Source organism: Symphalangus syndactylus, chromosome 11 (genome assembly GCF_028878055.3).
Source record: "Symphalangus syndactylus isolate Jambi chromosome 11, NHGRI_mSymSyn1-v2.1_pri, whole genome shotgun sequence".
Taxonomy (NCBI): domain Eukaryota; kingdom Metazoa; phylum Chordata; class Mammalia; order Primates; family Hylobatidae; genus Symphalangus; species Symphalangus syndactylus.
This window is the reverse complement of record NC_072433.2, coordinates 14,492,704-14,519,700: the sequence shown is the minus strand read 5'-3', so window position 1 is coordinate 14,519,700 and position 26,997 is coordinate 14,492,704. Positions and strand designations below refer to the sequence as shown.

The following is a 26,997-nucleotide window of genomic DNA, read 5'->3' as shown; positions in this document are numbered from 1 at the left end:
AAAAAATCAACACATCAACAGAAAAATAAGTAACAAGTATGAATACACATTTTACAGAGAGGAAACAAAAGGCCAACAGGCAGATGAAAAATACTTAAATCACCTTAGTGATCAGGGAAAAGCAAATTAAGACCATGGAGAGATACAATCCTTTTTCTTTTACAACCTTTTGATTGGCATTGATTAAGAAAGCTGACAAAACTAAGTGCTGGTGAAGTCATAGATGAAAAGAAACTCTTATACTGCAGGTATATGAGTTTTGGAAAAGTTTTCCATTATCTTAAAATCTTGAGCATTTATACAATCTAAAACCTAGAAACTCCATTTCTAGGTAAATGCCTTAGAGAAATAAGTATCATATAGCATGAAATATGAAGAACCCTTGTTAGTGTGTTCATGGACAGAGAAATGGATAAATTGTGAAATTTTTTTCTGCAGTAGAAACCTGAATGCCTTTCAACTACATACAGGCGATGGATAAAATCAGTGAAGTACAAATAGATCCCCTGTATGTAGTTGAAAGGCATTCAGATTTCTACTGTGTAAATGTACAATTGTTTTCCTGAAAAAAGGAAGCCCTGATTTGTAGAGATTGAAGATTTTCGTGGTGTGAATACGCCCACCGTGGCTGATTTCAAGCAGCCAAACTGAAATGGCAGTTGGTTCTCCCACTCTGGTATAGCAAGTTGCAGCTCACCATTAAATGAGTCTTAAAAGCCTAATACTTCTTGAACGAAAGCAAGTCACAGAATGCCATTTTTATAAAGCTCCAAAAAGCAAATCTAAATAATATGTTCTTTAAGAAAACATAAGTGACAAAACTATATTTAAAGGCAGGAATCATCTCCCACATGGTCTAGCGGTTAGGATTCCTGGTTTTCACCCAGGTGGCCCGGGGTCGACTCCCGGTGTGGGAATGCAAAGATTTTGCCACTGGGCGTGGTGGCAGGCGCCTCTAGTCCCAGCTACTCAGGAGGCTGAGGCAGGAGAATGGCCTGAACCCGGAAGGCGGAGCTTGCAGTGAGCCAATTTTGTGCCACTACCCTACAGCCTGGGTGACAGAGCAAGACTCTGTCTCAAAAAAAAAAAAAAAAAAAAGACAAACACAAAATATTGGTTATTCTCAAGGGTAAGAGGAGGCTGGGTGATGGGATAAGGAAGGAGCCCATGGATGTATGAAGGTTATTGAAAATGCCCTAATTATTAAGTGGTGGGTTTGGGGTGTTTATTTTGTCTTTGTAATTTGTAATTTAAACAGATCATATATACTAATAGATGTGATACATTTTACATGTTATATTTATATAAATGTTTTACAGATGTTGTATTTTTATAAGTCAAATATTAGGTAATAAATATTTTAAAAAATCTGCTAAGGGAACATAAACCAATGTTAATGTAGCATAATAGAAAGAAATGACTATAGTTAATGCATACTCAAATCTATTATAGTGGTGATGACATGGCATGTTCTTATGATAGACCTTTAACCCTGACAATGAACATTAAGTAATGTGTCACTAGCAACATGGAAGCTCCAGGCTGGCCATTCATTGACTCTCGCATAGCTTCTGGAGTCAGCCTGGTGTCTGCTCATAGATATTCTTGCATGTGTACCTTCACTTATGCCATCCTTCCCTGACTAGCAATAAGGCCTTTTCCCTCCCTTCTCTGCCTATTTAGATCACCTGCTCTAAGATTATGTAAAGTCTCTCTGATGTTTTCTTTCTCTCATTTCCAAATTGTTTTTGAATTGCTTCTTCTGTGTTTGTTTCTCCTACTTCCATTGGATTATATGCTTCTTGAAGTTTTCTTATGTTACCCATCATGCCCAATACAAAACCAGGCACAAGACAGATGCTATTTAATTACTTGCCATTAATTTTTTAAATTTTATCAAAATAACTCCAACCTACCAATCTTTACCTATATATATATTTCAGCAATCTCATTTACATAATTACTGAGTATTATAAGGACTCAAATTTCCTGGGAAATTAAATAATATATCAGTAATGTGTTGCAGATTATACTTTAAGCTCCTTTCTTGAAATGCCTAATCCTGCATTCTTCACATTCAATTATTAATATACCTAATCTGCAAATTCCAGAATATGAGTTTCTGATTTAGTACATTCTTTTCTACTTAAGTTAGTCAAATGACTAGATCTAATAATTGAATAGTATCCAAAAGTGCTATTGTGAGTTTATGTCAACTGTGCATCCACATTGAACTTGGCTCGGGGAGCATAACTATTTCTATAAATTGGTATAACTGTGCATAAAAAGGTCTGTTGTGACACAAGCAGCAAAAGTAAAAATAATGGCTGAAAAAAGTTGGATGTAGCTAAGCACTGCAATAAACTACAGATTTTTAGGTTCCCACCAACATGTCCAATCAACCACACAGGCTGAATTTCTAGTCCTACTCCTGCCACAGACTATTAGGTTTCTGGTAAAATTACTTCATCTTTTCATGCTTCAGTTTCTTCTTCTCTAAAATGAGGATATAAGACAAACTGTAATATTTGACATATTTAGGGACTCATTTCCCACCCACCCATAGGTGATTTTAAATGGCTAAAAAAAATTACTTACATTTGAAAATCAAATACAAAAGAAATTGCTCTGGAATAGACAGAGCAAAATATCTTGCATATATGTACTCACCTGTTACTGTTAATAAGTGATGCACTTAGAACACATAAACAATGGCATTTACTGCTCTAAGCATTAAACACTAAGGTTTTACTTTCATGGTGTCCTGGTCCCTACTAGCTTGTTAGATTGGTATCCTATTATTAGATTTGGGCTATTTGGCAGTATCCATTTAACTTCATAACTTTTAAAAACGGTAGTTATGTAAATTCTCAAATGTTCTGGCAGTGCTTATAGTTGTCCCTTCATACTAAGCTCAATGGGCATTACTGTATTATAGATCTTTCTGGATATGGTACCAATAACCAGGGAGAATTCAACAAAAACGAAACCAAAAAAAAATGTAAATCATACAAAGTTACTAATACTTTCTCTTTATAATTGTTCATCTTTGTTAAAAAGTTAATACTGCCCTGTAAATGTGTTCAAGTAAATTTCATGAAAGAAAGTGTCATAGAAAATACTCAACTTCTTTTAAAAGCACCTAATACAGTGCTTGGCATATGGTATTTGTTGAGTAAATGAATACACAAATATACAAATGCAATAAATGTATGAATGAAAGAATGAATACATAAATAATCAAGCAGAATGACATCTCTTAAAAACCATTAACTACTCGTGGAGAAGAGCTTGAGAACTTATTTATAGTATTTCTAACTTTAAGAAAATTACCAAATCCATGAGAAGGTGGATTTTACTGTCCTATATATGAAAATAATTTGCTGTGTAATGTAGAATAGAACATTTTAATGTTATTTATTCATTAAGTCAATAGATTACTCAAATAAGAACTTCAATACACAAACAAAACAGGAAACATACTGAGTGAATACTAAAATTATAGTAGCATTTGCTCACAGTTCTGCAGAATATAATTCCGTTTTGGAGGACTTAAATTATGCTTAATTTACATCCTAATTTAACAAATTTATTGTCACCTTTCCAATTGGGTTTTGGGAGCTAGACCTTCAAGTATTCTTTACAAGGGGATTAATAGTTTTGCATCTGGTATAATTCTCATTGTCCTTCATGATTTTATCCACTAAAACTTGCTTATTTTTAATATCTATGTTCTGTTAGGAAAGGTAGTAAGTAAAATCTTTAAATCCACCTACAACTTGAGAATGATGTGTCCCTCCAGAAGTCAGTTTTATGGTGGAAGGTATCCTGTGTTCTAAAACAAAATCCACATTTACATCTACATAAACTATGTGCCCCAGAATTTAGAAACTTGTCTTCTTGAGTGTAAAATTCTGAGTTATCAGAGATAGAGAGAGCTTCATGATTCAAAAGCTCTGATTTATTATGGATCTGTGTTAAGCTTTCCATCGTCTCCCTGGTGTTTGGTGGTCATTAAGGGTTAGAAAGATTTCATGCTCTAATTCTCTTTACAGAGTATACATTTTATGCAACAGAAAAATCTGTCTCCATATGTACATAAAGCTAAAGGAAAATACTTAGGGCTTTATATGACTCCCTCAAGTATTAATAAATATAAGAAATTAATTTTTAAATCCAGTGGTTTAAAATACCTTTCTCTTAACTGATTTTTTTTTATTTGAAAAGAAAGAGTTCAAATTCAACTAAGGAAGTCGACAGTCTTCAGGATAGATTATTTCTAGTTGCTCCATTTACCTATCCCTATCACAGAATTCTTTATAACCCATAGAAATCCTTGTTGTTCTGATGGTTGTTATAATGTCAGAAGACATATGAAAAAGGTTGCATCATTTTTTTCACATATTTGAAAGCCACTACTCACCCACCCCTCAATATTCAATTCAGGCTAAGTAATTGCAACTTCTTCCTTCATACGTTGAAATGGAAAACCGATCACCATTTAATAATATGCACCTTTCTCCGAACTTTTTTCAGAATGTTCCATTCTATCTAAAAGAGAGAGCACAAAATATTACTCAAATTGTGGAACCCCCAAAAGAAGACAATTGATAGATAAAACAAATAATTATAAAATTATAAAACAGAAAAAGGACATTAAATGTAATTATGTTCCAACAATTAGCTGGATAATATACCAAAATATCTTGCTTTATTTGTATAACTAAGATAACTGTGGCTCTTGCACATTCCTGACATTATTGTGCCCTTCTAAATTAAAAATACTTATCATTTTTCATAAGTTGTTGTTAAGCTAAATGTTATTTCACATTCTATTTTAACTCACAAACACTACGATTTTTTCAACACCCAATTCCATCATTTTATTCTTCTCATAACAGGTTTATATATCAGAGAGTTAATAAGCAATATGTGAGTATAATTTATTCATTTTTTAAAAATAAAAATAGATTCCTTGCCTGGGACTGAAGAAGCACTAATGGAGGAGGGTGACGAATTTGAGAAAGCATCTAAACTAACAGGACCTGTAAGTATATTCATTGACTTATTTTTTTTAGTTGCTAAAACTAATTTAAATTACTAGCAGGAAAATCTAAATAAAATATAATAAAGCCAGCTTTCTTACTGGTTAATTAGGCTGTTCTAAGTTGTTTCAACAGTTGGGGAAGAAGACTTGAACTAGATGGGAAAAGTGAAGTTCTGGTGTTATTAACTGCTTGCTTGTGCATGTGAGCACGCTAAAAGGTTATGAGCTGCCATGTTAAACTTCAATAAGTTTAACTATACTTACCTTGGTAGTAAAACAAATATTTTGCATATCCTGGAAGTTTATATATGACTTATGCTATTCTTAGTAGTGAAGTCCTTGTAATATGTTTGTTAAACTATATATCTTCAATACAGTATTTTGGGAGAGAACCATTAAGTTTAAGATTTTTAATGCAATTTAAGGTTAAAAGAATAAATAGAAAAAACCTGAAATTCTATATAAATTCTAAATAAAAATAAATTTTTTATATAAAATATTTTTAGTTTCTATAAAAATAACTAATGCAATCGCATTATCTTAAACATAATATTTGGACTGGGTTTGTATGTGTCTATATTCCCTGTATTAATTTGCTAGGGCTGCCATAACAAAGTAGCAAAGACTGGGTAGCTTAAATAACAAAAAGTTATTTTCTCAAAGTTTTGGAGGCAGAAATCAAAGATCAAAGTGTTGGCAGGGCTGCTTGCTTCTGAGAGAGGAATGTCTTCTCCCTGCGTCTTCACAGCTTCTTCCCTTTGTACATGTCTATGTCCTAATCACTTAACACCAGTGATACATCACAAATGTCACCAGTGATGTTGGATGAGGGCCTCCCTAATAATCTCCTTTAACTTAATTACCTCTTTAAAGACCTTATCTCCAAATACATTCTGAGGTTCTTGGGCTAGGAATTCGACATATGAAATTTTAGGAGGACGCAGTTCAACCCATAACACTCTGTGATGAGATTACATGATTTAAAACATTATTCAGATCACAGGACTTGGTAAAAGGCACCAAGTTTTCCAATGAACTTCATAATAAAATTAATTTTTAAAATTACTGATGAAATTAATGTATCATTGCTCAGATGTTATTTTCCCGACCCTATTTAAAATTTTGCATTTCCCTTCTTTATTTTTTATACAGTGCTTATGATTTCTACTGTGTGATACAATTTACTTATTGTTTTACTGTCCATTTCTTTCCACTATAATATAAGGTCTAGCAGGGCAAGAATTTTTGTACATTTTTTTCACTTCCACCTTCCTAGAAGAGTACTTACACACAGTAGGCCCATAATATGAAACACACACATACATATATATGTATATTGAATGCATAGTATAGCAATAATTCCTCACCATGAGATGAAAACTATTATATTTTCCTTTACTACAAAATGGTAAAACCTTAGAAATAAAAAAAACCATGGTAACCATCCAGTTCAGCATTTCCCATCTCTTACCTTGGCATTTTCAACTGGATATTTTCACTCCTCTATTCAATGCAGAGCTATCTAACCTATAGATAAGGAAACAGAAATTCAGAGAAGCTAAGGAACTAAATCAAGGTCCTAAAGTTAAAAAACAGTGATATCAGGAGTTGGGAACCAGTCAGTTTTCCTTCTACTGTACATCCTTAATATTTTTAGTGCTCTTCTGTTTCTTGTAGAAACAGTTTATTCCTGTTTGTTAGATGTTGTCTTCCATTCCTCACAAACATTGGTCCTAGTTCTACTCATGGAGTGATAGCTTAAACCTAATCCTTTTTACAATTAACTGATGTTCAGATATTAGAAGCTACCAGCATGTCCCAAATGAGACTTAACTTTTTAGGTCAAAGCATAGTCCATTCTTTTAACCAATGTTTACGTTGTGTAGTTTCAAAAAATTTCAGTACCTTGATTCTTTTTCTGAACATATCCTTGTTTGCCAAGTCCCCTGTAACTTGTGAGTTATGCCATAACCAAATCTAGGGTTCCAAATAATGTTCTCACATAGAGTACAATGAAGTATGTGGTTGGAACAAATATTATTTGGTGATTATAACCTACTGTTGCATTAATTTTATTTTTTAAGAAATGTTCTGCCATTTATAAACTTTAGTATTTCTCCATAACCTCATGATGTTATGTAGTCCTTCAGGTTGTGATAATCTGTCATTCATCACTTTTTGCAAAGGTTTATCAGCTGTGAATTCCACAAAGTCCATATTTGTCCCTCAGGCCTAAACATATACCATTAGATTCTTCTTCTAATCATTTTCTCCAATCAAGATATATCCTGTCTTTAGTATTTGGCTTCCTTAATAATACATAAAAATGCAAAGAAAGAAGAAATTAGCTTTATTTGACCGAAGTTTTCATGAGTGATTTCAAATGGCTTCTTAGAGATCTTTGCTTTTTTCCACTGTGTTCACATAATGCTTCCCCAGTGCAAAAGTTTGTTATAGGTCAACTTTGTTTGTTTTTATTTACATTCATTAGATTTTGCATTAAAAATTATGCAATTCCAGTTAATATCATATTACACATTTAAATCTTTTTGGAATAAAGTGGAATAAAACAATACATGAATAAATGAATGAATGTCAGGACCCTGAAGCAGACAATTTCTAGATGGTAGCTGCTTTTATTATGAGGAAAGCATGGGTTAAAGTAAAAGTTAATTTTGTTAAAATGATGATATTTTAGATGTAGATTTCCTAAAAAATGCTTCTGTAGTATTTCTTGGGATAGTATTTTTAGTAAATCAAGAAGAAAATTGTAACTTTATCTAAATATTATGAAGAATTGGAACAAAGAAACTCTTTTTCTTTATAACTGTAAGAAATACAAAATACTTCAAAGCAAATTTTGAGTCATATCCTGTACAAATATAAATATGCCACAAATGTTGAAAACCATTTAAGGTAGTTTCAACACAGGCTGTCTCTATTTGCTAACTTTCCATGTTGAATATTGTATATTAATAAGTGGGGAACAGACTCTTGGAAACTGTTTTTTCCTAGTGGCTTACCCTGTGCTTGGAATATTTCTTGAATATTTTGTGAATATTTAAGTGATGTGGAGGCAACATTTATATTTGAAGTTTTATCCTCCTCCAAATAAGCAAGTCGTTCTTCTGGAATTTCCCTCTCCCTCTCTGCTCTCTCTTTTCTGGACTGTCTCTTGGTATATATACAGCCTATGCAGGTTAAAACGGTATTTGTCAGGTAAAGCCATTTAGTAAACCAACAAAAAGACAACTGTGAAAAGAAAATACCAAACAGGCAGGTATTGATTATGACCTTTTAGCTTCATAAATATAATACATTATTTTAGATCAATGATTGATGAACACTTAATGTCAATGATTTTGGATTGCGTAATTGCTATGGCTTTCTTATTTTTTTTCTGTTTTGAGACAGAGTCTAGCTCTGTTGCCCAGGCTGAGTTCAGTGGTGCTATCACAGCTCACTGCAGCCTTGACCTTCTGGGCTCCAGCATTCCTCCCACCTCAGCACCTCAGCCTCCTGGGTAGCTAGGACTACAGATGTGCACCACCACACCCGGTAAAATTTTATTTTTTTGTAGAGACAGAATCTAGCTATGTTGCCCAGGCTGCTCTTGAACTCCTGGATTCAGGCAATCCTCCTTCCTTGGCCACCTAAAGTGCTGGGATTACAGGAAGGAGCTTCCTTTATCTTAAAAAATCTATTTTGCTGTAAAAGTATTAAATAAACATATGGGTGTAAAGGGAAGATGAAGATAACTAAGAAAGACCATTGATAGTAAATATCTTACTGACTTTTTTGTTTTTTCATTGTAAATTTTTTAAGTTATTATATTCATTAGTCAGTAATGACTAGCTCATTATAATCTGACTCTCATAAGATTTTATGTAACTGGTCATCATTTCTTACTTAAAGTAGAAAAGAAAATTAAAAAGACTTCTATAAAAAAAGTTTCCTAAAATGCCCAGGGTTTACTAAAAGTTATGCTTTTGGTATATTCTCCTCCTGGAGAGTTTTATCTACTTGGGGAAATACATAAATTTGACTAGGATGATATCACATATTTGTACAGCACTTTTTAATTATTAAGTGCTTCACATATTCTATACCAATGGTGTCTGAATTTTGTCATTTCTGTGGCTTATCTCCTTATCCTGACCACTTTGCTGTGAAGTAGTGCTTACTTAGCTTCAGATGAGCATACTGAGCTTCCAAAAGATCTTGTGATTTGTCCCAGGTCACACAGACAGGGCAGGACAAAACCTCATGGTTCCCAGTGCCCAAACTGTCTTTCATAGAACTTGTTGGGATCCATACAATTGGCACTTATTTGCAAATTTGTATTTAGGCGCAGAATCACTGTTAACACCTGTAATGAAAAGGGGATAAGTATTAGGCTATTATCAGTAGCCAATATCTTTTTTTATTTTTCATTTTATTTTATTTTTTTTTAAGATGGAGTCTCACTCTGTCACCCAAGCTGGAGTGCAGTGGTGTGATCTCAGCTCACTGCAACCTCTGCCTCCTGGGTTCAAGCAATTCTCGTGGCTCTGGCTCCCTAGTATCTGGGATTACAGGTGCACGCCACCACACCCAGCTAATTTTTGTATTTTTAGTAGAGATGAGGTTTCACCGTGTTGGTCAGGCTGGCCTTAAACTCCCAGCCTCAAGTGATCTGCCCGCCTCAGCCTCCCAAAGTGCTGAGATTACAGGCGTGAGCCACCATGCCTGGGCACCAATATCAAAGGTAGAATTATTTGCTGGATTAAGTACATAGTGAAAAGCAACAGTTTGAGGGGACTGGATCAGAACAGGTAGTTTTTCATGAGAGAAAGGGATCCGTACATTTCAGCGTAAGAGATAAGCCTTGCTCAGGTTTTTCGGAATTGGAGGACTCTGAGAAACCACAGCAGTATGAAAAGAGGTCCTGGGATGGGGAAACTACTGAGAAAGAAAGCAAAAGGGAAAAATGTATATGTCTAAGAAAAAAATATCTGTGACAAGCTTAATCCAAAAGTTAGAGACTCTGGTAATTCTGGAATTATCTTGATAAAGTGTCTGCTGAGCTAGATTGGAGGTAAATTTGATTATTTTTAATCTTGCCAGATGTTGTATTAGTTCATTTTCACGCTGCTGATAAAAACGTACCCAAGGCTAGGAAGAAAAAGAGGTTTAATTGGACTTACAGCTCCACATGGGTGGGGAGAGCTCAGAATCATGGCGGGAGGGGAAAGACACTTCTTACATGGCAGCAGAGAGAGGAAATGAGGAAGAAGCAAAAGTGGAAGCCCCGATAAACCCATCAGATCTCATGAGACTTGTTCACTATCACGAGAATGGCACAGTAAAGATTGGCCCCCATCATCACACCTTCCCAGCAGTCCCCCAAAGTCTTAACTAATTTCAGCAATAATCCAATGGTCCACAGTCCAAAGTCTCATCTGAGACAAAGAAAGTCCTTTCTGTCTATGAGCCTGTAAAAGCAAAAGCAAGCTAGTTACTTCCTAGATACAATGGGGGTACAGGTATTGGGTAAATACAGCTATTCCAAATGGGAGAAATTGGTCAAAACAAAGGGGTTACAGGGCCCATGCAAGTCCAAAATCCAGCGGGGCAGTCAAATTTTAAAATTCCAAAATGATCTCCTTTGACTCCAGGTCTCACATCCAAGTCACACTGATGCAAGAGGTGGGTTCCCATGGTCTTGGGCAGTTCCACCCCTATGGCTTTGCAGGGTACATCCTCTCTCCTGGCTGCTTTCATGGGCTGGTGTTGAGTGGCTGTGGCTTTTCCAGGAGCATGGCACAAGCTGTCAGTGGATCTACCATTCTGGGATCTGGAGGATCGTGGCCCTCTTCTCACAGCTTCACTATGTGGTGCCCCAGGAGGGACTCTGTGTGGGGGCTCCACCCCCACATTTCCCTTCTGCACTGCCCTGGCAGAGGTTCTCCATGCAGGCCCTGCACCTGCAGCAAGCTTTTGCCTAGGCATCCAGGCGTTTCCACATATCTTCTGAAATCTAGGCAGAAGTTCCCAAACTTCAATTCTTGACTTCTGTGCACCCACGTGCTCAACACCACAAAGCTGCAAAGGCTTGGGGCTTCCACCCTCTGAAGCTACAGCCTGAGCTGTACGTCAGCCCCTTTCAGCCATGGCTGGAGCAGGTGGGACACAGGGCACCAAGTCCCTAAGCTGCACACAGCGTAGGGACCCTGGGCCCAGCCCATCCTCCTGGGCCTCTGGGGCCTGTGATGGGAGGGGCTGCCAGGAAGTTCTCTGACATAGCCTGGAGACATTTTGTCTTGAGGATTAACATTAGGATCCTTGCTACTTATGCAAATTTCTGCAGTCAACTTGAATTTCTCCCCAGAAAATGGGTTTTTGTTTTCTATCACATAGTCAGGCTACAAAATTTTCCAAACTTTTATGCTCTGCTTCTCTTATAAAACTGAATGACTTTAACAGCACCGAGGTTACATCTTGAATGCTTTGCTCCTTTGAAATTTCCTCCTCCAGATACCCTAAATCATCTCTCCCAAGTTCAAAGTACCACAAGTCTCTAGGGCAGGGGCAAAATGCTGCCAGTCTCTTAGCTAAAGCATAACAAGAGTCACCTTTGCTCCAGTTCCCAACAAGTTCCTCTTCTCCATCTGAGACCATCTCAGACTGAATTTTATTTTCCATTGTTGCTATCAGCATTTTGGGCAAAGCCATTCAACAAGTGTCTAGGAAGTTCCAAACTTTCCCACATTTTCCTGTTTTCTTCTGAGCCCTTCAGACTGTTCCAACCTCTGCCTGCTACCCAGTTCCAAAGTCGCTTCCACATTTTCAGGTATCTTTTCAGCAATGCCCCACTGTACTGGTACCAATTTACTGTATCAGTCTGTTTTCATGCTGCTGATAAAAACATAACCAAGGCTGGGAACAGAATGATAGCAGGCAGTGAAATGCACTTCTTACATGGCAGTGGCAAGAGAAAATAAGGAAGAAGCAAAAGTGGAAACCTCTGATAAACCCATCAGATCTCATGAGACTTATTCACTGCCACAAGGATAGCATGGGAAACACCAGCCCCCATGTTTCAATAACCACCCCCTGGATCCCTCCAACAACATGTGGGAATTCTGAGAGATACAATTCAAGTTGAGATTTCAGTGGGGACATTGCCAAACCATATCACTGTGTTTTGTTGATTAGTATATGCAACATTCTGTTTATTGTTGCTGTAGGAACAAATGAATGGCTTTTACCCTTTTCACACTTCCTGATTCTTTCTACTTCTACTCACAAGTAGTGAAGTTTGCATCTGATTGTGTGACATTGAAATTTCTCACATATGCCATATTTCCCAAGGTCCCATGGATAGAAACTTAAAAAATAATGAATTTGGATAAGATGCAAATATACTTTTCACAACTATAATTGGAAAACATGAAGATGAAGCATCTACACATGTGTCTTCTCTAACACATACAACTGATGTATAATTTCAGAAAGATTGGACAGCAAGAGCATTGCTCCTAAATGAATTTCTTTTTACTAGAAAGAATTAGATGAATTACTTTTTGTTAATTTTTAATTTTTTTTATTTGGCCAATGCAGTACATAAGTCATCAGAGTCACTCCTGTATTTCTATTCACTGACTGAATGTTAATTAGCAGAGTGGAATCCTCTTATAATAAGTCCTGGATACTTTTGGGAATTATGTTAAAAGAGGAATTCAATTATACACAATAAACATTGCCTGCTAAGACTTAAAGAACCTTTGGCAATCTGCTGAAGTCATATGACATTTCTCAATATGCAAGTTGCACAAATGCCTTTTATTTCTTTTCTCCAGAAACATACATACTACTTTCAGGCCAAATACTGTGTCTTCTTGGAGATTCATTCCTCTATTGCATTTCTTCTTTTCCAGATCTTTACCTCTTCTGTTGTAAGGCATGCATAAAAAGATCTATACATTTGATTCCAGGTGAGATTTGTCAAAAATAATTTTTAAAAAGCTATACATTTGAAAGAAATAAAATTATAAAATTATCACTTAGGCTTGACAGGAAGCATAAAAAATTGTACTCATATAATTCCTGTATAAAATATGGGTGAGGAATAGTTCTTTAGTGGACCTTTACATTATGTATTTAACTATACATACTCCTGCTTTATATCTTCTTTCTTATTAATATTGCTACACTGTACACACAACCCTGCCCACAGAAACATTTTGTCTCTTTCATCATACTCACAACTTAACATTTTAAATGTTTCCAATAAAACATGTTCCAGATTATTTTTCATACTCAGGTATAATTTTATGGTACATAAATTGTTGCACATATTTTAGAGGGTTTGTGATTTTATGTAAATTGATTTAAATAGTTGAGCAATAGAAGCAAAGTTGAGTGAATGAATTAATGAACAACTTGCAATTTTTCTTGCATTGTACGTCTATAATGGAAAACTAGGCACACAGCTAGCATTTATGGAATTAAGATTAAACATATTTCAACTTGTACTCTTGCAAAATGAAAAAGAAATGAATGTTCATTATAATCTCACCAAATAGAAGCAATAAATTTTGATGAATTTTGTCCCTTGAAAGATAGTTTTGGCAAATTGCTGGCGGCTAATTGTAGCAATGAAATTTATGTTAAAGAACAGTGACTAGTACCTATTTTGCTCAATCCTAAAGGTTTTTGCTATTTCTTTTTCCTTCTGGCCTGTGGAATTTCACTTGGCTTTTATGACTCATCGGCTAAGATGCCAATAAAGCTGCTCAAAATTAAGTGCTATAGTAGGCAAGTTATCTAACCAAATTTTGGGATCTGGTGGGATTTTTCCTTTTGACATTTCAGGTCTGTTGATTTCTGACATGTTAAAGATGAAAATATTTGCCCAGACCTATGCAAATATTATTTTTTAAAACATCTATGAGTTTGAAAATGTAACTTCTAAATGTTACATTTGCATAGGGAAAAAATGGCCTGAAATGATAAAGTGTGACATAATCAATGTTTAAACATTGATTATGGTTTTGGTAATTAATTCAATCCCTTTACATAATTTTACTGTTTCTCCATTAATAAAAGTATGACATTATTTTGTGGTATCAGTTAAATTCTGCCTTTAATTTTTAAAATAATGGGAAGGGAGTGTGGTCTAATATACATTGATGCAGAACAAGTATAATTAATTTCTAGGTAAATAATGCCCAAAGAGATGTATGACATCTCATGAGATGTCATACATGAGATCCCAGTCATGAGTCTCTTAGTTCTGAACGTGATGAGCAAAAAGGAAACTATATTTTTACATTTTCAGTATTTTGAAGTTATTGCTAATTCTTTATTAAAGTGATTGTCACCTGCTGCAGATTTCGTTAGATTGCAATAGACGTGGGCTGAAGAGAAAAAAAGTAATATGGATTATGTTTGTGTTTTGAGGTAAAGCCTTATAGCTCTGACTATGACTTGTGCAGGATGTGTGCTGGGAAACACATTAATACCCAATCCCTTGTGGAAGTGGAAAAACTTTAAATTACCCGCAAGGGAGTTTCCTTTACATGTTCCTCTCCTTCTTCAGCTACGAAAACTACATAGATGACATAAAATGGTGGATTTTGGGTGCTTCCCTACAGAGGCTTACACATTTGCAGGGTTCTTTTTTACCTTTTATCCACATTCATCTAATCAAGATCATATTTCTGCTTATTGTAAAAAGTGACCATATTTGTGTTCTGAATCTGAAAAGTGTGCTGACTCAAACGGAAAAAATATTTTATATTCCTGATATTATGTTGACCTAATATGTATATTAAAAGAACATTTGGAAAATGATTATGTTTATATGTTTATATTGAAAGGATGTTGACTGTTAGGTTATATTGAATGAAAATTCCTTTTTCAGAAATTAAACTCTTTTTAAAATTGAATATAAAAAGCCTTACATTCTGCTTTACTTTACATCATAAGCATATTCTTTTTTCCCACTATGGTTTTGTTATTCTGAAAGTTAAAAAAAAAATTACATCTATCTTACAAGCTAAATGCAATAAGCATATTCTTACATAAAACTTCTCTATTAGTCTAATTCTAATGGCTGTGCATTATTGCAGCCTTATCTGTTTTAGTACCAATTAGACCAAGTAGCTTCTTATTATTCACCTTTTAAAAGTTTAAGACTTTAATTTTGGTGTTAAATCATAACATAGAGTTGCCATACGTGATTTAATGTTAGGCTATTTAGGTTGGATATTCCCAAATAGTTTGTCCCAGGCTACTGATCATTGGGATTGGTGACAGATATGCTGGGACCTCGGCGTTCCAGTCCTTCTGGTAACTGGTTGAACTTTCATTCCGTGCAAGCAGCCTATTCTGGGTTCTCTGTGTACTGTACAAATATTATTATTTCCTTTATTTGTTTTGATGTGAAGGTGTTGGGACACACTGGTTTAGATTGCTTCTGAGATTTGAGGCTTGAAAGTAATGCTTTGGAGAACAAAAATCACAGTTAGTGTCTCAATGTTTTCCTCAGGCTGAAGTCCTTAAAGGGTTAAAGTATACGAACAATTTTAAAGTTCTTGATACATTCCAGAGGAAGGCCATTCGGCATATTTACCAGGAAACTCCTAAACTCTTGCCAGAATTAAGTATTCTCTTAAAATCTATAAATGAAAAGTAAAAATCCCACAAAATTGTTTCATCATGTTGATAAATATAAAATGAAATTTTCTGTCCTTGAAGTTGGATTTCCTGCTTTACCAGTGAATTTCTTTAATCACTAATAAATAATTTTTACATATATTTATTAGACTTCTTAATGTTTTTTTGTGCTCCTGGCCATATTTCTTTCGGAGAGCTTATTTTCCTATTGACTTGTTGGTATTTATCATGTATTAAAAATAATGACTTGTATCATTTCATATTGTGGCAAATAATTTTTAGCAATTTTTCTCTTGTCTTTTAATGTTATAATAGATTTTTATTATAGAGAAGCTATATTTTTATCTTTCCAATTTCTTCCATTCATTTTATACAGTTTTTTCTCTCCAATATTAGACAAATATTACCTAAAAGTTCTTCACATTTTCCTCTTGGAATTCTTCAATCAATTGCCAGTTTATTTTGGTGGTTATTGTGAGGCAAGTGTTTAACAATGTATTTCCAAATAAAATTTGTTAGAGGCTGGGTGTGTAATCCCAGCACTTGGGGATGCTGAGGCAGACGGATCACCTGAGGTCAGGAGTTTGCGACCAGCCTGGCTAATATGGCAAAACCCCATCTCTACTAAAAATACAAAAAATTAGCTGGGCATGGTGGCAGGCACCTGTAACCCCAGTTACTTGGGAGGCTGAGACAGGAGAACTGTTTGAACCTTGGAGGCGGAGGTTGCAGTGAGCTGAGATCATGCCACTGTGCTCCCGCCTGGGCAACAGAGTGAGACTCTGTCTCACCAAAAAAAAAGAAACAATTTATTAGTGTCATTTGTTTTTGATAATTCATCCCTTCTTTATTAATTTGAACTTTTTCTTTTCATCTTAATTACTGTGTATAATATTGTCACAGCTAATATTTATTAAATGTTTAATTTTTACCAGGCATTGTACAAACATTATCCCATTTTGTTTGCGAGCAGATTGTAATTATTAACCAACTTATACATGAGAAAACTAAGATTGAGGGAGATGTAATAGATTGCTTTAAATCCCTCAGTTTGTAAGCCTGGGGAGCCAGGATTGTACCTACTCCACGCCTGCCAAATGTAGGCTGCACTAAGTTAACCATTATCATCTAGGCAATGGAGAGTTAGCCCCATTAACTTATATGTTATTTCTGTTTTAGTTATTGTAGTTTTACATGTTTAAAGTAGATAAAGTCCTTCCTTTTGTTCTTCTTTTGCAAAATCAAAGAGTTTAACCATCATACAATAACTAGCTGTTCTAAAGCATGCCTTCTTATATGATTTTTTTTTTAAGAGCAGATTTAGCATTTCAATATTTCAAGAAAAGCTTGGGAGACCTTTTCCCAGAATACAAAAAACTATTCATCAGCTTCTAGAGATTATTTAGTTTGCTTACACAGAAAGTATTTCATCTAGAGATTTTTATAAAGTTTCTTAAAGAAAGCTTAAATCATATTCACAAGAATCTTATAAATTAGAAGACAGAATTGAAATCTTAACTTCCAGTTATTTTGTTCAGAATATTGGGACATCTAGTTTCAGAAATAACCAAACTTCTTGGGAAAAAAGGAAGCTGAGTAATCTGTAAGTAAGTAAGTAAATATCTCTCCACAATGTCACAATTACAAAAAAGTATTTGTATTTCTCAAGAATTGTGAATCAGATGTCTGTATTTATTTTACTTAAATCAGAATTTCTGAAACTTGTCATTTCCTTTTTAAGTTTCACTAGTGGTTTTTTATGTTTATCAAGAAAGTATTTGCATTCCAGTAGTGAGAATACAAGCATACTTTAAAAAAGAAATTTCTGGAAAGATCACCTAATCGAAGAAGAAATATAAAGGGTTCATTAGCGAAGGAGACAAACTTCAAATGATATCAAGAAAAGGTAATCAAGAACTAGTAGACGCCTGTACTTGGAGATCACAAAAGTTGAGATATGGCCATGTAGAGTCTGTTGTTCCAGGAGAAAGTGACAAGAATATCTCAGCCTGAAGAACCTGCAGCCTAAGGACAGTCAAATGCAAGCAGACAGTAGGGAGACCTTGGAAGTGGAAGTCATTAACCTCTGCCACGGGTGCATTTCCTGACACCTGTGTGTTCCTGTGGCCTCACCACTTGAGGCCAAGTCAGTGATCGACGTGGGGAAATCAATAATACTTTGGTGGATTTGCCTCACTAGACTGCATTCCTGGGAGATGACAATATGAATGAATATACTCGATTCAAATTTTGCTTGCAGTCTTTTCTATTCCCAACACAACTTCCACCTCCAGATCCCTTTCGGTTTCCATTCCTGTCTTCTGGCCGGTGCCCCACCTCATTGTCATCATTGTAGAAACTTCTTCCTACAGGATATCACCACTGTTTCTCCTAGTTAATAACCTAGGAAGCTGCACACCATCCTTCATCCTTCCTTCTGCTCCCAGCCTGGGTTAAGGTGGTCACACTCATCATGTTAACATCTCTGCTGCACTGTTATTTGTCCACATGACTGTCCAACCCAGGAGTTCCCATCTGGTGGGTAGTGGGATACCTGCCACTCTGGGTGGCCAGACCTTTCTTGAGATTTACTGCTGTAGATATTGATAGAGATACAGGTGGGGAAACTAATTGTGAATGGCCCACAGCTCTCCTAGACTATATACTTCCCCTGAAAGAGCAGGAACTCTGCTATAATCACATGAAATAATTGAAATTAAGGCCTTACTTACATTAACTTATTTAAAATTATACAACCCCTTTGTGAGGTAAGTTTATCTTAATTTTTAGATGGAAAAACTAAGTTTTAGAGAAGGTAAGTAACTACAGTTAATGGTGTAGGTATGATTGGAACCTATCTGTCACACTCCAAAGCCCTGGTGGCCCACCTTGGGGCACTAATGGGATTCAAATGATCACTTTCCCACTAGTTTCTGGAGGCCAGGGAGTATATACCTGGACTTCAGGGAGCAGTTTCAATGGTATCTGTCTTATACACAAGATTTATGTGTAAGGTTTGCTTTGAACATGAGAATTGCCCTGCTGTAAACAAACTTTGAAATTACCCATTCAAACTGCTCTGAAATCTCAGTGTTTACCCTATTTTCTTATGGAGCATTAACAATAACACATAGCTGTCTGTTCCTTTCGCATCATGTGAATGTTTTGTCTTTTTTAGTAAGCATCTTTGGGGCTTAATAATTTAGAGAATTATAAAAGTATTTTCTTTGCAAAGGCATCTATATTGGAGATGTTGAATGCCTTTAAGGGCCTAAAAATCATGTTTGCTTTGGTCAAGTAGCAAAACATTTACTTATGTTAAATAATGTCATTAAACTTTTTCAAGACTCATAAAATTAGATATAGGAGGCCACAGTTATAATTTTTTATACTTTAAATGATTTGCAAGTGTGTCTAACTTGAGAGAGAAAAGAAAAAATAAATCCAATGTCATTAATAAATAAAAATTTTCAGAAATTTATGAGAAAGTGTTTTACACTCAGGAGTGGACCCTAGCCAATTCTATCACTTATTCTTTTAATGAACATTAAATCTTAACTACATTAGTCCTAATCCAAATTTGTAAAACACCAAATTTCCTCTTTCCCCCTTTTTGTGAAACTGCCCAATTTAAATTCTGTCTTTGAAGGCTGATTCTAAAGAATGTAGTTAGCTCGTGACTTTAGGTTCAACAACATCCCAGTAACATTTCAGAAAGCCTCCTTATTCCACTGTTGACTGGTTTCCTGCTAGTCAACAGAAAGCTGATGTTCTACATTTCTTAGACCAATGGCTTTTTCATAGAGCTGTTGACATAAAAGGAAAGCAAAGAAACTTAATAAATCATGTTTTGTATGTTACAAGTTAAAGCATAACATACTCATTTTATCTGTGGTTTTAAGCCTTTGCTCAGCCATGATGTGCAAATGTCAAATAGTCGACTTTTGATGTGTTTTCATGCTGTCAGTAAAATAGACTGTAGCAAGGCAAACTGTCCAGGTCTGTGGCTGGTTTTCAAAAATCAATAACTAACATTTGTAAGTGCATTGCTAAAATGCTTTTTATTATTTCAACAAACCTAGAAGTTAGTATTATTATCATCTCCATTTTAAAGATGTGAAATGAAGCACAGAGAGAATGGCACTCCCAATCATATAGAACTAGAATTCCTTTAGGTTTATTCTGAATGTCCTTTAGAATTTTAGCAAATAGGTGGCAGTGTAGCTTGCAAAATCTTCAATCAAATTATTTTACCCTTGTTTGATATGAGTTCAGAGAGTTCCATGATGTAGATTCTGTGATTATCAACACTAGAATATATTTATAATAAATCAATATAATACAATAAAATGAAACATAATTTTTATCAAACAAGTCATGTTCATCTCAAGATATTCAGTACCTAGCCCAGTGCCAAGAAGAAGAGATACTCAATAAATGCTTGGTAGATTGAACTGAAGGAGGAAAAATCACCCTGAGAACTTTTAGGTGTCCTTTTATTCATTGGCCACTTTTTCCAAATGGTTAGTGTCATAAGTAGAATATAATGGTATACTTCAAATGTCACATTGTAGTTCTTTTAACTGCACTTAAAGAGGGAAGTCCTGTGTCTTAGGTACCTCCCATGCATCCAATTATTAGGCTGAGGTCATTGGATAATGTGGATCTGAGTAATTTTCATTTTTTGACCTTTAATCTCTTTAGAAATTTAACTTTTTATCTAACTAAATAAGAGTAGCTCCAAATTAAATGTTTGAGTATGCTATAATATTATTATCATCATTGTGGCCATAGTGTCAGTACAACTATACGTAATAGGATTTAGTTTAACTCAGGATGGCTTTGGAAACTATAAGGTCTTAGTATCTCCAAGGCGTGTCTAAAACATGCTTCTAGAACACGGTTGGAAAGCTCTGCCTAAGGCAGTATGCCCTTAAAACTCTTAGCTTAAATTATTATTTGATGGAAAATAAATTGCTCCATATCTTTAACTTCTTTGTCCATTGCTGCTTCCATTTTCTGTCCTTAATAGAAACCTTTTTCCCAGGCATTTATCACTTGTTCTTTTATGCAAATATTCATTACTTTTTCATGCCACAGTTATGAGAGGCAGTATTGTTTATCATAGCTCTCCACTGCAACTTCCTGGTCATTCATTTTCATCTCTAAGTAAAAATCCTTTGGTAACAGGCTAAATGCCTCAATTAAAAGGCACAGAATGGTCACCTGAATAAAGAACCAAGGCCCATTGGTATGCTGTCTTGAAGAGACCCATCTCATATGCAGTGCCACCCATACACTCAAAATAAAGGCATGGAGAAAAATCTAACAACCAAATGGAAAACAGAAAAAAGCAGGGGTAGCAATCTTACTTTCAGACAAAACAAACTTTAAATCAACAAAGATTAAAAAAAAAAAAAGACAAAGAAAGGCATTACATAATGGTAAAGAGTTCAATTCAAGAAGACTTAAATATCCTAAATATACATGCACCTAACATAGGAGCAGCCACATTCATAAAACAAGTTCTGAGAGACCTTCAAAGCAACTTAGACTTCCACACAATAATAGTGGGAGACCTCAACATTGCACTGACAGTTGTAAACAGATCATCAAAGCAGAAAATTAACAAAGATATTTAGGACCTGAACTCAGCACTGGATCAAATGGACCTGACAGACACTTACAATACTCTCCATCCCAAAACAACAGAATATACATTCTTCTTATTACCACATGGCACATACTTTAACATTGATCACATAATCAGAAATAAAACACTGCTCAGCAAATGCAAAAGAGCAGAAATCATAAAAACCAGTGTCTTGGACCATAGCACAACCAATTTAGAAATCCAAACTAAGAAATTCAATCAAAACCGTAAAATTACTTGGAAATTGAATAACCTGCTCTAGAATGACTTTTGGGTAAATAATGAAATTAAGGCAGAAATCAAGAAGTTTTTGGAAACTAATGAAAACAAAGATAAAATGTTCCAGAATTTCTGGGACACAGCTAAGGCAGTGTTAAGAGGGAAATCATACCACTAAATGCCCACATTGAAAAGTTAGAAAGATCTCAATTTAGCAACCTAACCTTGCAAATAGAAGAACTAGAGAACCAAGAGAAAACCAACCCCAAAGCTAGCAGAAGACAAGAAATAACAAAAATCAGAGGAAAGAAGGAAACAGAGGCATGAAAAACCATTCAAAAGATCAGTGAATTCAGGAGTTGGTTTTTAGAAAAAATTAATAAATTACATAGATGGCTAGCTAGACTAATGAAGAAAAGAGACCCAAATAAACACAATCAGAAACAACAAAGGGGATATTATCACTTACCCCACAGAAATACAAATAACCATCAGATAATAATATAAACACATCTATGCAGATAAACTAGAAAATCTAAACGAAATGGATAAATTCCTGGATACATACATCCTCCCAAGAATGAACCAAGAAGAAATTGAATCTCCGTATTGACCAATAGCAAGCTCTGATATTGAATCAGTAATAAATAACCTACCAATCAAAAAAAGCCCAGGATCAGATGGATTCACAGCTGAATTCTACCAGATGTACAAAGAAAATCTCATACCATTCCTGCTGAAACTATTCTAAAAAATTAATGAGGAAGGGCTCCTCCCTAACATTCTATGAGGCCAGCATCATCCTGATAGCAAAACCTTGCAGAGACACAACAAAAAATGAAAACGTTAGGACAATATTCTTAATGAATGTTGATGCAAAAATCCTCAACAAAATACTGGCAAACTGAATCCAGCAGCACATCAAAAAGCTTACCACAATCAAGTGGGCTTTATCCCTGGGATGCAAGGTTGGTTCAACAGATGCAAATCAATAAATGTGATTCATCACATAAACAGAACTAAACAAGAAACTACATGATTATCTCAATAGATGCAGAAAAGGCTTTCAATAAAATTCAAAACCCCTTTATGTTAAAAACTCTCAATAACCTAGGTTTGGAAGTAACATACCTCAAAATAATAAGAGCCATATCTGACAAACCCACAGCCAACATCATACCAAATGGGCAAAAGCTGGAAGAGCTCCTTCAGCTGAAAAACAATTTCAGCAAAGTCTCAGGATACAAAATCAATGTACAAAAGTCAGTAGCACTCCTAAACCAACAACAGTCAAGGCAAGAGCCAAATCAGCAACACAATCCCATTCACAGTTGCCACAAAAAGAATAAAATACCTAAGAATGCAGCTAACTAGGCAGGTGAAAGATCTTTACAATGAGAATTACAAAACACTGCTCAAAGAAATCAGAGATGACACAAACAAATGAAACAACATCGCATGCTCATAGATAGGAAGAATCAATGTCATTAAAATCGCTCTACTGCCCAAAGCAGTTTGTAGATTCAATGCTGTTCCTATTAAACAACCAATGACATTATTCACAGAACTAGAAAATAATATTTTAAAATTCACATGGAATCAAGAAAGAGCCCAAATAGCCAAGGCAATCCTAAGAAACAAACAAACAAGCAAACAAAAACCCCACAAAGCTGGAGGCATCATGCTACCTGACTTCAAACTGTACTATAGGGCTACAGTAACCAAAACAGCATGGTACTGGCACAAAAACAGACACATATACCAGAATAGAGCACCCGGAAATAAGACTGCACACCTACAACTATCTGATCTGCAACAAAGCTGACAAAAACAAACAATGGGGAAAAGACTTCCTATTCAGTAGATGATGCTGGGATAACTGGATAGCCATATGCAGAAGATTGAAACTGGATCCTTTCCTTATACTATCTGCAAAAATTAACTCAAGATGAATTAAAGACTTAAATGTGACACTCAAAACTATAAAAATTCTGGAAGACAACCTAGGCAATACCATTCTCGACATAGAAACAGGCAAAAATTTCACGATAAAGATGCCAAAAGCAATTGCAACAAAAGCAAAAATTGATAAATGGGATCAAATTAAAGAGCTTCTGCATAGCAAAAGAAACTATCAACAGAGTAAACAGACAACTTACAGAATGGGAGAAAGATTTTTGCAAACTATATATCTGACAAAGGTCTAATATTCAGCATCTATAGGGAACTTAAACAAATTTACAAGGAAAAAGAAACATTATAAAGTGGGCATGAATAGACAATTTTCAAAAGAAGACCTACATGCAGCCAACAAGCATATGAAAAAAAAGCTCAATATCACTGATCATTAGAGAAATGCAAATCAAAACCACAATGAGATACCATCTCACACCTGTCAGAATGGCTATGATTAAAAAGTCAAAAATTAACAGATACTGGTGGGGTTGCAGAGAAAAAGGAATGCTTATATGCTGTTGGTGGGAGTGTAAATTAGTTCAACTATTGTGGAAAACAGCATGGCAGTTACTCAAAGACCAAGAAACAGAAATATCATGACCCAGCAATCCCATTACTGGGTATATTCTCAATGGAATATAAATTGTTCTGTCATAAAAACACGTATGTTCATTGCAGCAATATTTACAATAGCAAAGACATGGAATCAACCTAAATGCCCACCAATGGTAGACTGGATAAAGCAAATGTGGTACATATACACTATGGAATACTATGCAGTCCTAAAGAAGAATGAGATCATGTCCTTTCTGGGAATATGGATGGAACTGGAGGCTATTATGCTTAGCATACTAATACAGGAACAGAAAACCAAATACTGTGTGTTCTCACTTATAAATGGGAGCTAAATGATGAGAAGGCATGGACACATAGAGGGGAACAACACACACAGGGACCTATCAGAGGGTGAAGGGAGGGAGTGCGGAGAGGATCAGTAAAAACGGGTACTGGGCTGAATAGCTGGGTGACGAAATAACATGTTCAACAAACCCCTGTGACAAAAGTTTACTTATATAACAAACCTGCACATGTACCCCGGAACTTAAAATAAAAGTTAAATAAAAAAATTCTTCCTCTGACATTCATATTACCTGATACAGTTTTTTTCCAATAAAAATAAACAATTTTATTTCATTTTTATACAAAAAATTAGCCGGGCGTGGTGGTGGGCGCCTGTAGTCCTAGCTACTCAGGAGGGTGAGGCACGAGAATGGTGCGAACCTAGGAGGCGGAGCTTGCAGTGAGCCGAGATTGTGCCACTGCACTCCAGCCCGGGCAAAAGAGCGAGACTCTCTCTCAAAAAAAAAAAAAAAATTTCATTTTTAATTTTTTAAATTGTTTATGTTTTTGTGGGTACATAGGTGGATATATTTATGGGATACATGAGATGTTTTCATATGGGTGTGCAATGCACAATAATAACATCAGGGTAAATGGGGTATTCATAACCTCAAGCATTTATTCTCCATGTTACAATTAATTCAATTATACTCTTTTAGTTATTTTAAAATGTACAGTTAAATTATTATTGACTGTAGTCACCCTGTTGTGCTAGCAAATACTAGGTCTTATTCTTTTGAACTATATTTTTGTACCCATTAAACTATCTTCAGTTCCCTCCACCCCAACCCATACTACCCTTCCTAGCCTCCGGCAACCATCCTTCAACTCTTTTATCTCCATGGGTTCAATTGTTTCAGTTTTTAGCTCCCAAAAATAAGTGAGAACATGCCAAGTTTGTCTTTTGGTGCCTGGCTTACTTTACTCAACATTATCTCCTCCAGATCCATCCATGCTGTGTAAATGACTGGATCTCATTCTTTTGTATACATGAATAGTAGTACTCCATTGTTTATATGTACCACGTTTTCTTTATCCATTCATCTGTTGATTGACATTTAGGTTTATAGATTTTCAATTCGGCACTCACACTCCTCAGTCACTGAGGATTTTGACATGACATAACCAATCTATCCAACATTCTATCTCCAAAATTTTTCTACATTGTATTCTTCCACACCTTCCACCCAATACTTCACGCCTGTGGCCATACCTGTAACCTTATCATAACCTAGTTTTGTTCTTCTTCTGGACTTGAACTCCAGTGTGTCAGTGGTAATACCCTCCTTTTCATTTTCTAACTCCATCAGTCCCACTCTTCCTCTTCTTTGACTTCCCTAAGAACTCCAGGCCCTAAGCCATTGCCTCCTTATGGCTGCCTTATCCAGCCAGTCCCTGAACAGCGCATTTCATCAATGTCTCTCCATTTAGCCTTCCTTTGCTGCTAATGTCCAGTTTTAATCTGCCCGCAATATCTATCTTATTGTCCCTACCAATTATGCCAAACCTGATCCTAGCCTCCTACTTCTCAAGAAAAAATAAAACTAGCAAGCAAGTAAAAACAAACAAAACTTGGGTCCCTCAGGTGTAAAGTCCTTTAACATCCATAAGCCTGTATTCATCTGTGTAAGCAGCCCCTCTCATTTGTTTTCATCCAATCTCAGAAGAGGTTTAAATTATCATGTTCCAGGATTGCTCTTGTACATTTCTAAAAATGTACTTCTCTGTCTTTTGCTGTATTTTTAACACTTCTCTTTCTACTTTCTAATGTCCTACTATGGACTTTCTCAAGCATTTTTCAATGGCAAACAAATGTACAAATGATTTCATTTTCCACCTTTAGCTACTATTGCCCTTACCTGTCTTCTGCCCTTTCACCAACATCTTAGAAAAGAAAGACACAGCTTCTTTCTCACTAACGAGTTCTTTAATTCATTGCAAAAGTGAAAATATATTTCTGCATATCAAAATCCAATGAACTCCTTTCAGCCTTCATTTTATTTCATCCTTCTGTGGAAATTGATAAGGTTAATTACCACCTTTTCTTCCTGAAGGTCCTGCTTCTTTTGTCTTCATAGATCCCCGTTCCCTTCTGATCATCTGGCTTCCTGACCATCCATCTTAGTCTTCTTTGCTAGACATCTTCCTGTCTTCCCCTAAAATTTTGACGTTAACCAATACTTCTGGTCCCTATTTTGTTCTCATCTTGCGCACTCTCTCTGAGTAATTTCATTCACAGCCATGATTTCTATTGACTTTAAGTCCAGCTCCTCTATTATTAGGAGGAATAATCTGGTGGTGACTTGATGTAGTTAAATTTGAGTGGAGAACAATTCGATAGATGACAAGGACACCTGTTAGAAACCTCTTTTTCTTGAGCATGATGATGAATTTATAGACTTAGAGTAGCAAAGGGTAACAAGGAGGAATAGCATGTTTTTTTACTTTTCATTTTCTCCTATGTAATTGCTTTTACAACTTTGTTGAGGCATAATTTAGGTATTATAAAATTTACCCATTTTAAGTATATAATAAACATTTTAAAATTTCTGAGTTGTGA

The 26,997-nt window shown here is 35.4% G+C and overlaps 1 protein-coding gene, 1 long non-coding RNA gene and 1 other non-coding gene across 3 annotated transcripts in view; 2 read left to right on the top strand and 1 right to left on the bottom strand.

Annotated features, from left to right (window-relative positions):
* Positions 1–26,997, top strand: part of C11H8orf34 (chromosome 11 C8orf34 homolog) — a 483,892-nt gene that overhangs the window by 375,280 nt on the left and 81,615 nt on the right. The window contains 1 exon segment of the mRNA XM_055298752.2: positions 4,971–5,047. Coding sequence (XP_055154727.1) covers positions 4,971–5,047 — 77 coding nt within the window.
* Positions 846–917, top strand: TRNAE-UUC (transfer RNA glutamic acid (anticodon UUC)). The gene has a single exon. It is a non-coding gene; the product is annotated as a tRNA-Glu (tRNA).
* The window catches only part of LOC129493070 (uncharacterized), a 32,271-nt gene continuing 8,869 nt past the window's right edge, over positions 3,596–26,997 (bottom strand). Inside the window, exons 2-4 of the long non-coding RNA XR_008661023.2 lie at positions 9,232–9,416; positions 6,519–6,574; positions 3,596–4,551 (exon numbers count right to left, since the gene is read on the bottom strand). This is a non-coding gene — a long non-coding RNA (uncharacterized lncRNA). The remainder of the gene's footprint in view (positions 4,552–6,518; positions 6,575–9,231; positions 9,417–26,997) is intronic.